Genomic DNA, 13,484 nt, shown 5'->3' on the forward strand with positions numbered 1-13,484 from the left:
CTATTTGGCTTTCTGGGCACAAAGTACGACTTTTGGATTTATTATAACTGAACCCTGCCTCTTCTCTACTCAGAGCAATGCAGTCATCAATAGTCATCTGCACATCCAACAAACTCAAGCCCTGCCTCCCAGACAGCAGACTTCATACCCTGTGGTATCCGGACTGCAGGTTCAGTGGCAGGAATGACAGGTGTTGGCAGAGCCTTCTCTGCTGCTTTTGTACTCTTCTTCCCAGTTGTGTGATCTGTGCAGGAAAGAGGAAAAAGCAATATTCAAATAGTGAGAAGCTCACCACTGGGGTTGCCACTTACCCAGGTTAGGCAGACAGTCCTGTTCCCTGGTTCAATATCATGCGTGCCACGTTCCCACCTTGTGGATCAGAATTAAGTAGCTATTCTGAAAGCTGCTGAGCTACATACTAAGATGGCTCAAAAGAAATCAAAGTGCAGGGTTAAATCTGGGAGCTCAGCTCCCACAATAGGAGCAGATTACCCCTCTAATCACATGTCCAGGGAATAAAGACACTGAACTTCTGCAGAATGCCTTTCATAAGAGAACTACAAAGCACTTTACAGATCAACTAATTAAGATGCACACCCAACCTTATCAAGCAGATTACTATGTAGCTGTTTAGCGAAATACAACACTTGATCTGAGCTCCAAGGAGCCGAGAATACTACATTGAGAAGAGGCGGTGTAGTTGTGTGGACCAACACAGGACAGTCAAGAGACAGTTTCTAGTCAGGGACCTATGATCACAAGCAAGACAGCTAGGGTAGAAATACCAAATTTAAACGCCTGAAATTAGACACCTGAGTTTAAGTGTCTCACGTCTCACTCATGCCACTTAAGGCTTGAAAACTTTCAGCCTTCAAGCAGCCTTCGTTTCCCCATTTGTAAAAATGAGGACAGTATCTGGCAACTTCACAGGAGTAGCATGAAGTTTAATTAGTTGATGTTTGCAGAATGCTTTGAATCTATAAGACTCTACACAAATGCTTAGTATTACTAACAGTTACATGCAAGGTGTGACAAACACCATATCCAACTGAAAGGAAATTTAAAGAAGAAAATATTACTCAAGTGGGACTCTAGCTAGGATGCCCCACTCTTGTGCAAAGAGTAAGAGGTCCTTTTATTCCCACAAGTAATCAAGACTTCTGTTTTAAGGATCATCTGCAAGACAGCACCTCCTAAAGCATCATGAGGAAACACTGGTGGGGCACAGGATCAATTACTCAGAAAAAAGTACCACCAGTTGAGGTAAAGCACTACTTCTTGGAGCCTTCCTAGATGCTTCCCTCCAAGGATTGGCCTGGCCTGAAGATGCTTAGCTTGTGACGTTTGCTGGGATTACAAAACAATCATATGGCTGCAGACCACATGTACATTTAGACAGAAAAATATAAATAACTAGAAAACACTCATTTACCTTCAATGAGAGCTGCTATTTGTTGGCTTTTCTGAGAAGGAAGTTCCCTCACAATATCCAGAGCTGTCAGGCCTCGGTTATCTTTTATATTCACATCAATACCTAGAAGAGATAAAGGCAGGCAGGGTGAGACAGCATTTTCAGACTATCTTCAACAAAGCTAATTTCTTGTAACTGAGTCATGACTTAGATGCTCTTCTGGTCATTTCCTGGGCTGAGTTAAAGAAATTCTTCCTCCAAAGAGACCTAAGACCCAGCTACCCAGAGAATACCTCTTCCATGAGTCACTCAGAGCAACGATTCTTCCACCGCTGGCTGATTAGAGAAAAATGCTGCCACCATACACCATTCCCTTATCACATGCTCCCAGTAAAGCCATCTCCAGGCTATTGTGTCAAAATGTCGCTCTCTCACCTGCAGCCAGCAATATTTGTACCACGTCTGTCTTCCCAAACAAAGCAGCCTCGTGCAAAGCACTGCCCTTCTCAGTCTGTAAAAATTAAACAATATACCATGAGCCCAGATTGTGAACCGTAATTCTAAAACATTTTAGGGGTTTATATAAACAGGAAAAAAAAGTAGTTGCACGCACAGTATGTGGACAAAAGCAACTCACTGCAACCAATATCCATTACTGGGGTCACACTGTGTGAGAAGCTATTCTGCGGCATTAAGAGTTTGGGGTGGGAGCAAGGGTTAGTTTAACATGGGAGGGCCTCAGAATTATAAACAAAGTAAAATCTCTCCAAAGTTTATTTAGAGTGGGTGTTCTCCCACAGAAGGAAAGACAGATAAGACATACAAGTTTATTGCTGTGTTAACAGTGAAGTCAGAAGTGGTTTGGTGGGAAGAGAACAAGTTCTCTCCACTCCTTTTGGGGACACATTTCACTGCTGTATATCTGCCCCAAGTCGGACCCCCCAACACAGCCAAGGACTGAATGGGAGACTGAGCTATTCTTATCCTTAAAGCAGAGTCCTCCAGGACAGAGGTCAAGAGACGCTTGGCCTACCACTACAGTGCCTTTTCTATGGGGACAACTCCAGCCTCCCCAGCTGCTATCTATCCCCTTTCACTTGCACTAGATTCACACATGGATTAGCAAGATACCTGGTAGTTGCTATCCATGCCAGCATCTAGGAGGACATGGACTACAGCTTTATGTCCGTTCCTAGCTGCCAGGTGCAGGGGGGTGTGTTTCTTAGTGTTGCAGCTTAAAAGATTGGGGTGAGCGTTCAGCAGCATCTTCACGACCTCCAGCCTTCCATAGAGCGCAGCCAGATCCAGAGGCGTCTCAAACTTGTTATTGCGCATCGTGGGGTCCGTCAGCTCCTCCAGGAGAACCTTCACAACTTCCGTGTGGCCATATTGAGCAGCACAGTGCAGCGCGGTCTCATTGTCGTTATTCTGAAGGGTCATAAACACAGCGGCACTTCAGAAGACGGAAGAAATGAGCCCTTCTGTGACTCGCTCACAAAACCATTGAAGTTTAAATGTAAAAACAAGACAAACAGCCAGTAGTGGGGATGCAATAAATCCTTTTTAACATGAAGAGCCCAGAGCAGTGTTTTGGTCGCGTTCCTGATTTATCAGGCACAGGTAACCTTCATAAACTGACCAACCCGCCTAACAAAAGCCTGTAGAAAGCCTCAAAACACTCATCAACAGACCTTTGTGTTCTGAGCTATGGGAAGCAGTTGCTGTACACAGATATACACTGCTTTCAAAGCACTGAACACAAAAGCAAGAGGCCAAATTAAAAATTAGAGGACTGCCAAGTTTCTGTGGGTTGTCATTTACTTTGCAAGCTCTTGCAGGCAAGGTCCTGTCTTATCTATGAAGCATACAACACTCTTGGGCACCATAACAATAAGTAAATGCAAAATGTAACAAGCAAACCACAGTATGGATTCCATCTACAGTAACTTAATTGCCATTGTTTAAAATTTAAACTTCAATTGTTTTTAGAATCCAGTCATTTCTCCCATGACTGAGGTTTTGATTCTTTATAGCAGTCATTCCGCTTTTACAATTCTGAAACTTGTAAGCAGACTATTTTAGAAAGAGTGTGCAGTATGTTTAAATTATCGCATGCAAACATGTGAATTTAGTGAGCAGCACAGCTAGATCACGGTGCCAATCAGACCTTCCCAGGCAAGGCCCTCAATTCAGCAGTGGGGAAGTGTCTAAGCCACAAGTGAATGCCTCTACAGTGAAAGCCTGATCCAATTAATACATGCAGCATCTGTCAAATTAAAAAAAAAAAAAAAAGTCAGCAGTGCAGAGTAACTATAGGCAAGCAATCCAAAAGATTTTTCATTTTCAGGTGCAAAATATGTGTGAACACCTTCACTGGATTTAAGCCAGTCTGCTTCCAGCTTATAAGCTCCATTTAAAATTTCTAATTTTACTACTGTGTATGATATACACAGAGGTATTTCTGTTTAAGAACATTCAAGTACTTACTAATGTCTGCTTTGAGGCAAAAACTTTTATTACCAACTTGTGCTTTCTCTGCTGCTTTCAGAGCAGTTCTAACTGTGGCACAAATGGTAATTTTAACTATACTTCCCTTTTTAAAAAAGGATAGCTATCTGTCTAGCTAAATTTCATTGCATAAGCATTTCATTACAAAATGTTTCCATTTTGCTTTTGTTGTGAATGGTGTTTTGCGGATTATGATTTGCAGAGGAATGTCTCAATATTTTGCACCATTTGCTATTGAAATAAGCTGTGAACTGGACAGGATCTACACGTGCTTTAATCCTACTAATGTGTTAAATCACAATCTAGAGATTACAAAACTCATGCATGCAAACTCCCACTGGTTTTTATCTGGTATTTGACTGCATCATTTTTCAGCCACATAAAATGCATAAGGAAAGTAGGGAGCTGTGGAGACAGCCTCTACAGTCATGACTCACTTATAAAAACAAACAGAACAAGGAAGTGAGAAGCCTCAACAGCCACATGCAGAAATAAGCAACATTTAGAAGAGAAATGTGTGGGAGATGCAGGGTCTCACTATTAGAGTACAAGTTTAACAGAGTCTGACAGCACAGGCTAAGCAGCCATAAAGAAAAAATGAGCACAGGGGAGACAGATCAGTGAATGCAAAGTGAAGAGGACATAAGATACACATAAGGAAGAGGAGAGACTGAATTGCTAACAGTGAACACCTAGCACTCCTTATCTGTACATCTCAAAGCATTTACCATGGTTGGCAAGTAGCATTTGCCTCATTTTACAGATGGTGAAAACAGCAGTGCATAGGTGACATGCTCCAGGTCACACATCAATTCCATGTCGGAGCCAGGACTCGAACCCAGAAGTCCTGGGGGCAAGTTACATGTTCTATTCACTGGACCATATAAAAGGGCCTGTCACTTCTAGTTTACTATTTGGAATCCAACCCATCTCAGTAATAACTGAACAACTTCTCCATGACAGTGAAATGAGTTTAGTGGGTCTCAGAAGACAAGTGCCCACATCACACAAACATTAAGTAATCTTCCCAATCTCTGCAGAATGGTGCGGAGACTATTATGCTCACGCCTAGAGCGGATTTCTCCCAGCAGGCACAATGGTGGGACAGTATGTGCGGAAAACTCTCATTGCCAGAGACAGCACGAGCACAGAAAATTTCCACCATTAGGGCTGCCAGCCTAGAACCTGTCACCAGCACAAAACTCACACCCCTCAAATAGATCCACACAGCACAGCATGCATACAGAAGTGCATGCCTGTTGAAGGAGTGTTTCAGAGATAGCTTTAAATAATTTTCTCATAAGTATTCCATAGTTTCTCTACCTTCAGACAGCAATCAGGTCCAAAGAGGCAGGGGTCACAACTCTTTCCTTATGGAGAGATGGGAGGAGGCTCAAACTATGGATGGGACCCCAAAGCTTTTTCCTTTTCTAACATGGGGTCACAGGATGAAACAGACTGTACTAACAGTATCTAAACCAAGTCTTTCTCCACCATTGAATGAGAGCCAGAAGCTCCTATGAACTCAGTTGGATAGATGCTCGTCTCAGCAGCAGACAGTAAGAGCTGGTATCTTCATGGGTCTCCACTCCTACTAGTAGAAATGGGGGGTCACTATCCAGGTTTTCCATTGTACATGCACTCACTTGGACTTTTGAGCCTAGATTGTAGAACACATATTACTTAGCATTGCATTTACCCTGAAATCACTTCCCTTATGTTAATAACAGAAGGTTATCTAGGGTAAACAAACACACAGCAACCAACACCAAACATACAAATCAGAAACCCACAAATGCACTGTGAGCAGCCGAGAAATGGACAAGAACTGGGAAAGCTATGAACACCCAACAGCCAAGGCAAGCACTGGAGCTATTCCGGGCAAAGGAGACTCACCTCCATCCCCCAAATCACCACCCCAAACGAGGCTGGGGAATGACAGAAGGGAGAACCCCCAGGTTACTCTGTGGTGGGAGAGAAAACTCCTTCCCAGGAGCCAGAGACAGTGAGACTTCATGTTTCAGACTTACTAGTCAAAGACAGATAAGAACAATGGAGTCCTTAAGTAGGATCTGGGACAGCACTCCTGTAGCAATCCCACCACCGCCCCTCTTCACAGCAGTTGGGAATGGGGAGCTGGGAGGCAGAAGAGGGGAAAAGACACAGCTTACACATCAGCCTCTGGAGCTAGTAGGTGTCTGGTAAATTTTTTCAACACTGGTAACTACGCACCTACTTACCAGACCTGAATCCTATGCCTTCCACATACACAAACACTTTGCACTGGAGCATTCAATGCTAGCATTTCAACACACCTTCCAATGATTTTCTGAGTTCCCTCTCCTAACACAGTATGTTGGGCTTTGTTGCTTTGTGCATTTCTAAGAAAAGAGCTCTCAGCCTACAAAACCCTGTGAAAACCCTCCGTGAAGGGCCCAGTTATGCTCCTACTACTTCACACACTCACTATAATAAATAAAATCTGAAACACACAGCTGTCCCTCTAGCTGTGATTGCAGTCCCTGGCATCCCAAGATGAAAGAAGAAACACTTGCTAAGCAAAACCCAGGCTACTTCTCCACTAAGCAGTGTGCCATAACATTCTGACATAACAGGGTAGGGAAGTAGCCAGAAGCTGCAGTATCAGTTACAGATTCACCATTCCACATAAGAGTCCATACTCCCCTGGCACTCCCACATAGGACTCCCATTAGTGCTAATAGGAACTCCATGCAGGGAACAGGACTGAACGGATTCTCCCATTTCTGTAGGTGCCCAACACTGCCAAACACAAACATTTCAGAAAAAGGATCTCCAGTTGTCTGACCATCTATCGGGTGGGTTCACTGTCCAGTTTTATTTTCAGACTCCAGGTGGCATGCTTCCACTTTTATCAGCGGCCCATGAAGATTTTATAGCACACATTAAATCCAATCTCCATTATTTGTTTCCAGAGACCAATTAAAAAGAGACAAAGATAACCTGTGTGGCATAGCTTATTTTTCCTTTAACTGCAGGACTGCAAGCTTTTATACTCTGGTTTTGGTTAACTGGTCAGTTTCTCCACAGGAGTTAGCCAAATTAAAGGAAGCAACACATTACAAAAAGATAGCACTCCCTCATCATCTCCCTAACTTAATTATGCCGCTTGTTATACACAGCTTCCTCAGGTCTGGAATAGCTTATAATCAGGTCACCTACAGCACACGTTGCAGGGACCATCTGCTCACCAAGGCTTCTGGGAAGGAAGAGGCATGGTAAGGGCTGATATGAGTTGGTTTGGATTTAATCTTTGGTTGGTTATTTCTGGCTTTGGCATGGGGGAAAAGCAGCTGGCATTTGTAGTTATTCCTATACAGATGATGAGTTTGCTAATTGTCAGGTTGCCTAGAGCTTGAGCATAGGCATCCTTTTTTAAACATGTCAGAAGCACCCAAGTCTTATTTTTGAAAGGGAAAGAGGCTCCTAAGTCACAATGACTTCCAATGACACTTAGGCCCCTAGGTCCTTTAGTCACTTCTGAAAGTGAGCGTAGGTGCTTTTGAAAATGTTATCCTAAATAAAATGCAGTTCTCTTTTTGACTTATGGTCAATGCACCAGGAGCCCAAGGAAAGTCTTAAAAATACCCTTTATAAAAACAAAAGTCCACAAGATATGACTAATTTAACATCTCTAGAGATAGTTTAGCTCAGTACACTGTATTGCAGTACTTCATTCACAAGAAACACTGACAAACTCCCATATTATTTTACAAAGCTCCTTTTAACACATTAAATTCCCCTATTCTTAGTATGCGTTTCCACAGAAGAGACTTGTTGCTGTAAAATTCCACCTTTTAAAAAAAAATGGAGAAAAATGTGATCTTCAGTTAAACATTTTTATTCAAAAAGAGGTATGCACTGGAGTTTATTTCCTGTAACAGATATGTGCTAATACAATCACCCTACTTCCCATCAGCTGGCAAGCCCAAGAACTCTGCCTGTGTAGGGTACTGCAGATCAAGCACAGCTAAACTTTTAAGTAAACTTTGAAGAGCTCAACTTTGCCATGGCTGGCTTGCTCCAGAAGAGTAGTCCGGAAACCATCCCGGTGTGATAGCTGGAAACAGAAGCATCTCATGATAAATCAGTGGGCTATTATATCATCACTTGCCTGAAGCCTGGCTATAAATAAAACTCAATTAAACATGGCAGGTGTCTGAGCAAAACACTACTGTCTATCCACTGGCAGACAGAACAAATGACCTTAGAAACTTTTTCATCTGCTTCAGTGCATGATAAGTTCTTATTTTTGTGCCCTTTTTTGGATCAAGAATTGCTGAAAGCGGAGAGAAAAACCAACAGGCAAAAACACAGGGACAGAAGACTAGGGATAAAGAGCCAGACACAAAACACAAGGACTCAACACCAAAACAAGAAACTGATGCAACAAGCAAAACGGGAGGTCTTAGGCAGTACAGACATTACTGCCCCCCTGCCACCAAAAGCATTAGCTATCCATTTAGAAAATGAGTATAATGTCACTACAAAGATTTGTCATTCACTCTAAAAACCCCATGAAGAAAATGCAGCCATCTTTAAGCAGGAAAAAAAAACAAACCATTCTTTCAATTTCTGCTCAGTAATAATAATTTGAGCATGTGAAACAAAATCTGAAGCATTTTAATTAAACTGTTACCTTTTGAAAGTCATCCAACCAAATTAAGCAAATTGACCATCACCATGAATCTTATATGTTTAAGTATTAAAGGAGCCCCAAGAAAGTAGGGAAGAGATTTCCCTAGATAATCTCTCTAGAACTGGCTTAAAAAGAAACCCACAAATAAATGGTTGCATTTTACTGTTCCTCAAGTGGCTGGAAACCGAGCAGGCATCATCAGCCAACTGGATGACAATGCACCTGGATGCATGAGAGTGCAGCTTGGAGTAATGATGCAGTGAAATCCTGACAGCGAAGTACACACCTTGGCATTGATATAGGGGTCAAAAGGGCCGTACTTTTTGAGTTCTTTGATCTCAAGAGTATTCTACAAAAAGGAGAGGAAAAAAGAAAAATGTGACAATGAAATGGGTGAGATACAGCAACAAAACAATGGGTGACTCTGAAAGGGTGGGGATGACACAACGTAGCATCTCATTCCAGTCGTAAACCGTTAACCACACCAGTCATTCCAGCTGGTAGATTGCATAATTTGAACCACTGTGCACATCATTTACAAACCTTTAAAACATAAAATGTGCAGGCTACTTAATGGACTTCATTCATTTATAAAGGTTCCCACTCAAGACCAAACATTAATGAAACATTACCTTCAAGAATTACACTCAACTCCATCTTCTGCATAGGTTTCTTCCATACCTGTCCTCCTCTAACCTCAGACAACAGTCCCACTAAGACTTACATGATCACCTGGTTGACTCCATCACAGATTGATTGTAAACAGATTTAAGAAGCATACTAAACTGTTTACAACCAATTTATTTAAACAGAACAGATTGGCTGCCTGCAGCTGTGCTGTGGGTCACTACTAGGCCTGGAGCTGAAACATGATTGACAAACATAATCAAAGACATTTTCAATGTGCACACTTAACTATTCTTACTTAACTGAGGATTGGTAATAACTAGCACTGACAGCAGTTTTCATCTTCATGGTGCTTTACGAACTACTAATTCAGCCTTAGAATGGCCTTGTGAGGCAAGAAACTCCATTTTACATAGGAGGAACAGAGAATTTAAGCATCTTGTGCAAAATGTCACAGGGAGTATGTGTCAGAGCCAAGTTTAGAACTCCAGAATTCCTGAGTTCCAGTCCTTTCCCCAACCACTAGGGAACACCCTATAACAGGGGAGGTTTATTGATAGTCTGACTGGTACTAAAGAACACATTTGCCTCCCAGTCTGCAAATAGGAAGACATTTAATAACAGGCTGCTTCCTTATCCAAATGCTTAGATACAGGGCAAAATCATAGGACTGGAAGGGACCTCGTGAGGTCTTCTGGTCCAGTCCCCTGCACTCAAAGCAGGACTAAGTATTATGTGTTTTTATCCAGCAGCCACGTGTCTGAATGAGTGGACATGCATTTCACACATGCTCTTATTTGTGTCGGAGATGCATGGAGAAGACACTGACAGGCTTTCATGGGAAAGCTACACAGGGAAGTTAGCACTCCAAGATGAGAAGACAGCACAGAATAACAGATTGATACAAACTCAGCCAACCTGCATCCCACTCAAAGACCAGGGTGCAGAAAGAAAGGAGGCTGTATTACTTGATCTTCTCATCCAACTGAGAGGATTGCTCTTTAGGATCAAGTTATAGTTCTCTATTTGGGGTAGAGGCAGGCCATATGCTTTAAAAAACCCATACAATTAGTCAAGTGGGCACAAGTGCTAAAAAAATCAGAGCAGCTAGGAGTGTGGGCCAAACAAAAAGACTTAAAGCTGCTTTGATTAGTTCCCAACAGAAAGAGCCAGTATATCCTTTGACAGTACTAGCCATCTTCACTTAATCATCCAGCAACTGGAGAGGAAATAAATAATAGCCAGTGTTTGTTTTGAAAACCCAGTAGGAGAGCAGATCACTTCCCAGACACACTGTGGTTGACAGACTGCTCACTTTCACACCCCAACCACCCGAGATGTGATTATTTAACACATCAGAATTAGAGCACCACACCAAGAAACAGTGTTTCCAGCAATCAAACCCATCCATTTCCAAATTGTTCAGCACCTTATGTCATGCGGCTGACACATTCCTTTCCACCCTAGGAGTAGGAATCTGCTGGTACATTAGATACCAATAGGAGGAGGAAGATATTCAGACCTGTTCATTCACTTTAGTGTGGGAGGGTCCCTGATGGATGAGAAGTTTTACTATCTCTGCGTCTCCTTTCCAGGCTGCCAAGTGAAGAGGGTAACAACCTTTGCAGTCTGCCACATTGGTTAGCGCATCGTTCCTCAGCAGAACTTCCACCACATCCCTGGAAAATAAAGATGGCTATGAGTTTCCAAGATACTCAGTCGCAACAGAACTGAAAAGGATACTGTTTAGCAGGTTGCACCCAAAAAGTTTAGGCTGCTCAAAAATAGTGGTTTGCAAACACAACACACAAAACCACGAAAAAAACCACACACCCCAAATTTGAATATTCATCATTTCTTTTTGTCAAAATGAAAGTTTTGTGGATTTAAAAACTCCCAGAAAGTGTTGCCCAAGAATTATAGACATGTAGGGCTGGAAGGGACCTCAAGAGGTCATTAGTCCATCCCCCTGTGCTGATTAAATATACCTAGACCATCCCTGACAGGTGTTTGTCTAACCTGTTTTTAAAATCTTCCAACAATGGAGATTCTACAATATCCTCAGGTAACCTGTTCCAGTGCGTAACTATCCTTACAAGTTAGAACGTTTTCCTAATACCTAGGATTTAGGTTAAATCTCCCTTGCTGCAAATTAAGCCAATTGTTTCTTGTCCTATCGTCCATGGACATGGAAAACAACTGATCACCATCCTCTTTATAACAACTTGTTATCTGAAGATTTGTATCTCCCTTCAGCCTGCTCTTCGCTAGAAGAAACATGCTAATTCTTTGAACCTTTCCACATGGGTCATACTCTCTAAACTTCTGATCATTTTGGTCTCTCAGGTGGAAACCTGTTCTTCAGACATGCCGCACAGCTATGCGACTGGAGTCGCACCAGTGTCAATTTGTTGCATTGGTGTAAGTCACTTCTTTACACCTGCACTGGTGGTGTGTATGACTGAGTCTGTCTCAGTGCAAAAAACCTATTGGAGGCAGGCTCCAAGGGTCATGGGACAAACCAAGCAAAACAGGAAAAAAGCTTTGAGGCAAAAAGCGAGGTTTTTTAAGGCTATTTAAGTTTCAGTACATCATCTTGTCACCGTTCACTACTAGACAAGATACTACACACGTATTGAAGACTGTAGAAAAATTGCATGTTACTGTATTGTATTTAAGAAAATGTGATCAAATAATTGGAGACAGCATTGTAACAGACATGCACATCGGGGCAGCGTTAATACACATCCCAGTAGAATCCTACTGGTGTATCTGTTCCTGGAGAGGTCATCTTTTGGATGAGTTACACAACAAGATGTGGTTCATCATTTGTGGTTATTAAAGATGAAAGTGTGTTTGAGATAGCCCAAGCATCCTAGCCAAATTTTAAATCTGATTAATTGCATCCTGCAAAATATGCCCCTACAATTTCACTTCAATATGGTGTTCTTCTCCATGTCCTGAAGGTGGTATTGTATTGCACCAACACCCTGTTCTATCTCTGAGGCAGCCGCATTATACTTGTGAATAAGGGAATTCTCTCTCTCCATATTTATTTTTTTATTGATAGTAAAGCACCTGGGCATCCTTTAAGGTAAGAGACACTATAGTAAAATTGCTTACTTGTGGCCATTCAAAGCAGCATGGTGCAGCGGAGTATATCCAGTACTGTCAACACAGTTCACATTTGGTCCCCTCCAGATGCTGCAAAATAAAAAACTCCAACAGTAAGTCATGTATCAAATTTAGAGGCAGCCAGCTGGCAAGGAAAGGTTTCTGCAGAGTTCTTATGTTAAGTCTGTTATTTCAAATCAAGCCATAATAATGGACTGGTGGCTACAATTAACTGCAAGGCAGAGAACAGATATTGCACAATGCTATGTCAACAAGGCACAACAGAGTCATTAAGCAGACTCACTACTCAGCATTTCTCCCAAAGATCTGAGTTCTTAAGCCAGAGGTTTGCTATTCCCTCACCAATGACTATCCTGCAAGGCTTCTCAACAGTACTTTAGTTCATTAAGAAGTTTTAAAGGAACATCAGTGGCAAAAGTCTATCTAAAAATTAACACAAGAACAGGTTCAATGCCCCACACCATCAACCCACCACTAATCCTCTCCCTTCTCTGAAGGATTTTCATCAGCTGGGGGTCCCTTTTCTCATTGGTAAAAACCATTAAAGGATATGTAAGTGTGAGATCAGTAATGGGATACAGAGCCTTTCATCTCTAGATCACTTATGCAAGTCCACTCTGAGTCAGTGGTGACCAAAAATCATCTCCGTCTGACAGCTGTTAGTGGCTCTGTGTGAAACAAGTAGGTGGTCTCAGAGCAGTTCCAAGAACTCCTGTCACAACTGGCCTGCCTTGTTGGCAGACTGAGACCAAGAATTTAATGGGCCATGGAGAATTAATCTTCTCTTACTCCTCAGAAGCGGCCCATCTAGAATAGGATTGAAACATACTGACACAGCCAGGGGAGAGCATGTGGACAGGAAGTGGGCACTAACCTTGAGTTCCTTAAACTACTACAGCATGGGCAATCTCTAGGGCTGCCAGGTCTGGCAGCTTTCACCAGCACTTGGAACCTGCTTTTAAAAAGATGGGATGGATACATTTGAACTCAGACATGCTTCCAAAGAAAGCTGTAGACTTCCATCTCTAAGTATGCCTTCTTTTATAAGCCCCTTTTTGCTGCACATTGGCCTGTTTTGAAACTGATGCATTCGAAAGTACAATATGAGTAATTAAATGAGCTCAG

At 42.2% G+C, this 13,484-nt stretch overlaps 1 protein-coding gene across 6 annotated transcripts in view; it reads right to left on the reverse strand.

Moving 5' to 3' along the window:
* ANKS1A (ankyrin repeat and sterile alpha motif domain containing 1A) overlaps nucleotides 1-13,484 on the reverse strand; it is a 164,345-nt gene that overhangs the window by 103,032 nt on the left and 47,829 nt on the right. For 4 of the 6 annotated variants that reach the window (XM_045016187.1, XM_045016186.1, XM_045016184.1 and 1 more), the window contains exons 2-8: nucleotides 12,348-12,428; nucleotides 10,747-10,903; nucleotides 8,884-8,946; nucleotides 2,543-2,839; nucleotides 1,847-1,922; nucleotides 1,433-1,534; nucleotides 149-244 (exon numbers count right to left, since the gene is read on the reverse strand). In XM_045016187.1, the coding sequence (XP_044872122.1) occupies nucleotides 149-244; nucleotides 1,433-1,534; nucleotides 1,847-1,922; nucleotides 2,543-2,839; nucleotides 8,884-8,946; nucleotides 10,747-10,903; nucleotides 12,348-12,428 (872 nt within the window). The remainder of the gene's footprint in view (nucleotides 1-148; nucleotides 245-1,432; nucleotides 1,535-1,846; nucleotides 1,923-2,542; nucleotides 2,840-8,883; nucleotides 8,947-10,746; nucleotides 10,904-12,347; nucleotides 12,429-13,484) is intronic. The other 2 variants (XM_045016188.1, XM_045016185.1) reach the window with 1 other exon arrangement.

Source organism: Mauremys mutica, chromosome 4 (assembly GCF_020497125.1).
Source record: "Mauremys mutica isolate MM-2020 ecotype Southern chromosome 4, ASM2049712v1, whole genome shotgun sequence".
NCBI classification, from domain to species: domain Eukaryota; kingdom Metazoa; phylum Chordata; order Testudines; family Geoemydidae; genus Mauremys; species Mauremys mutica.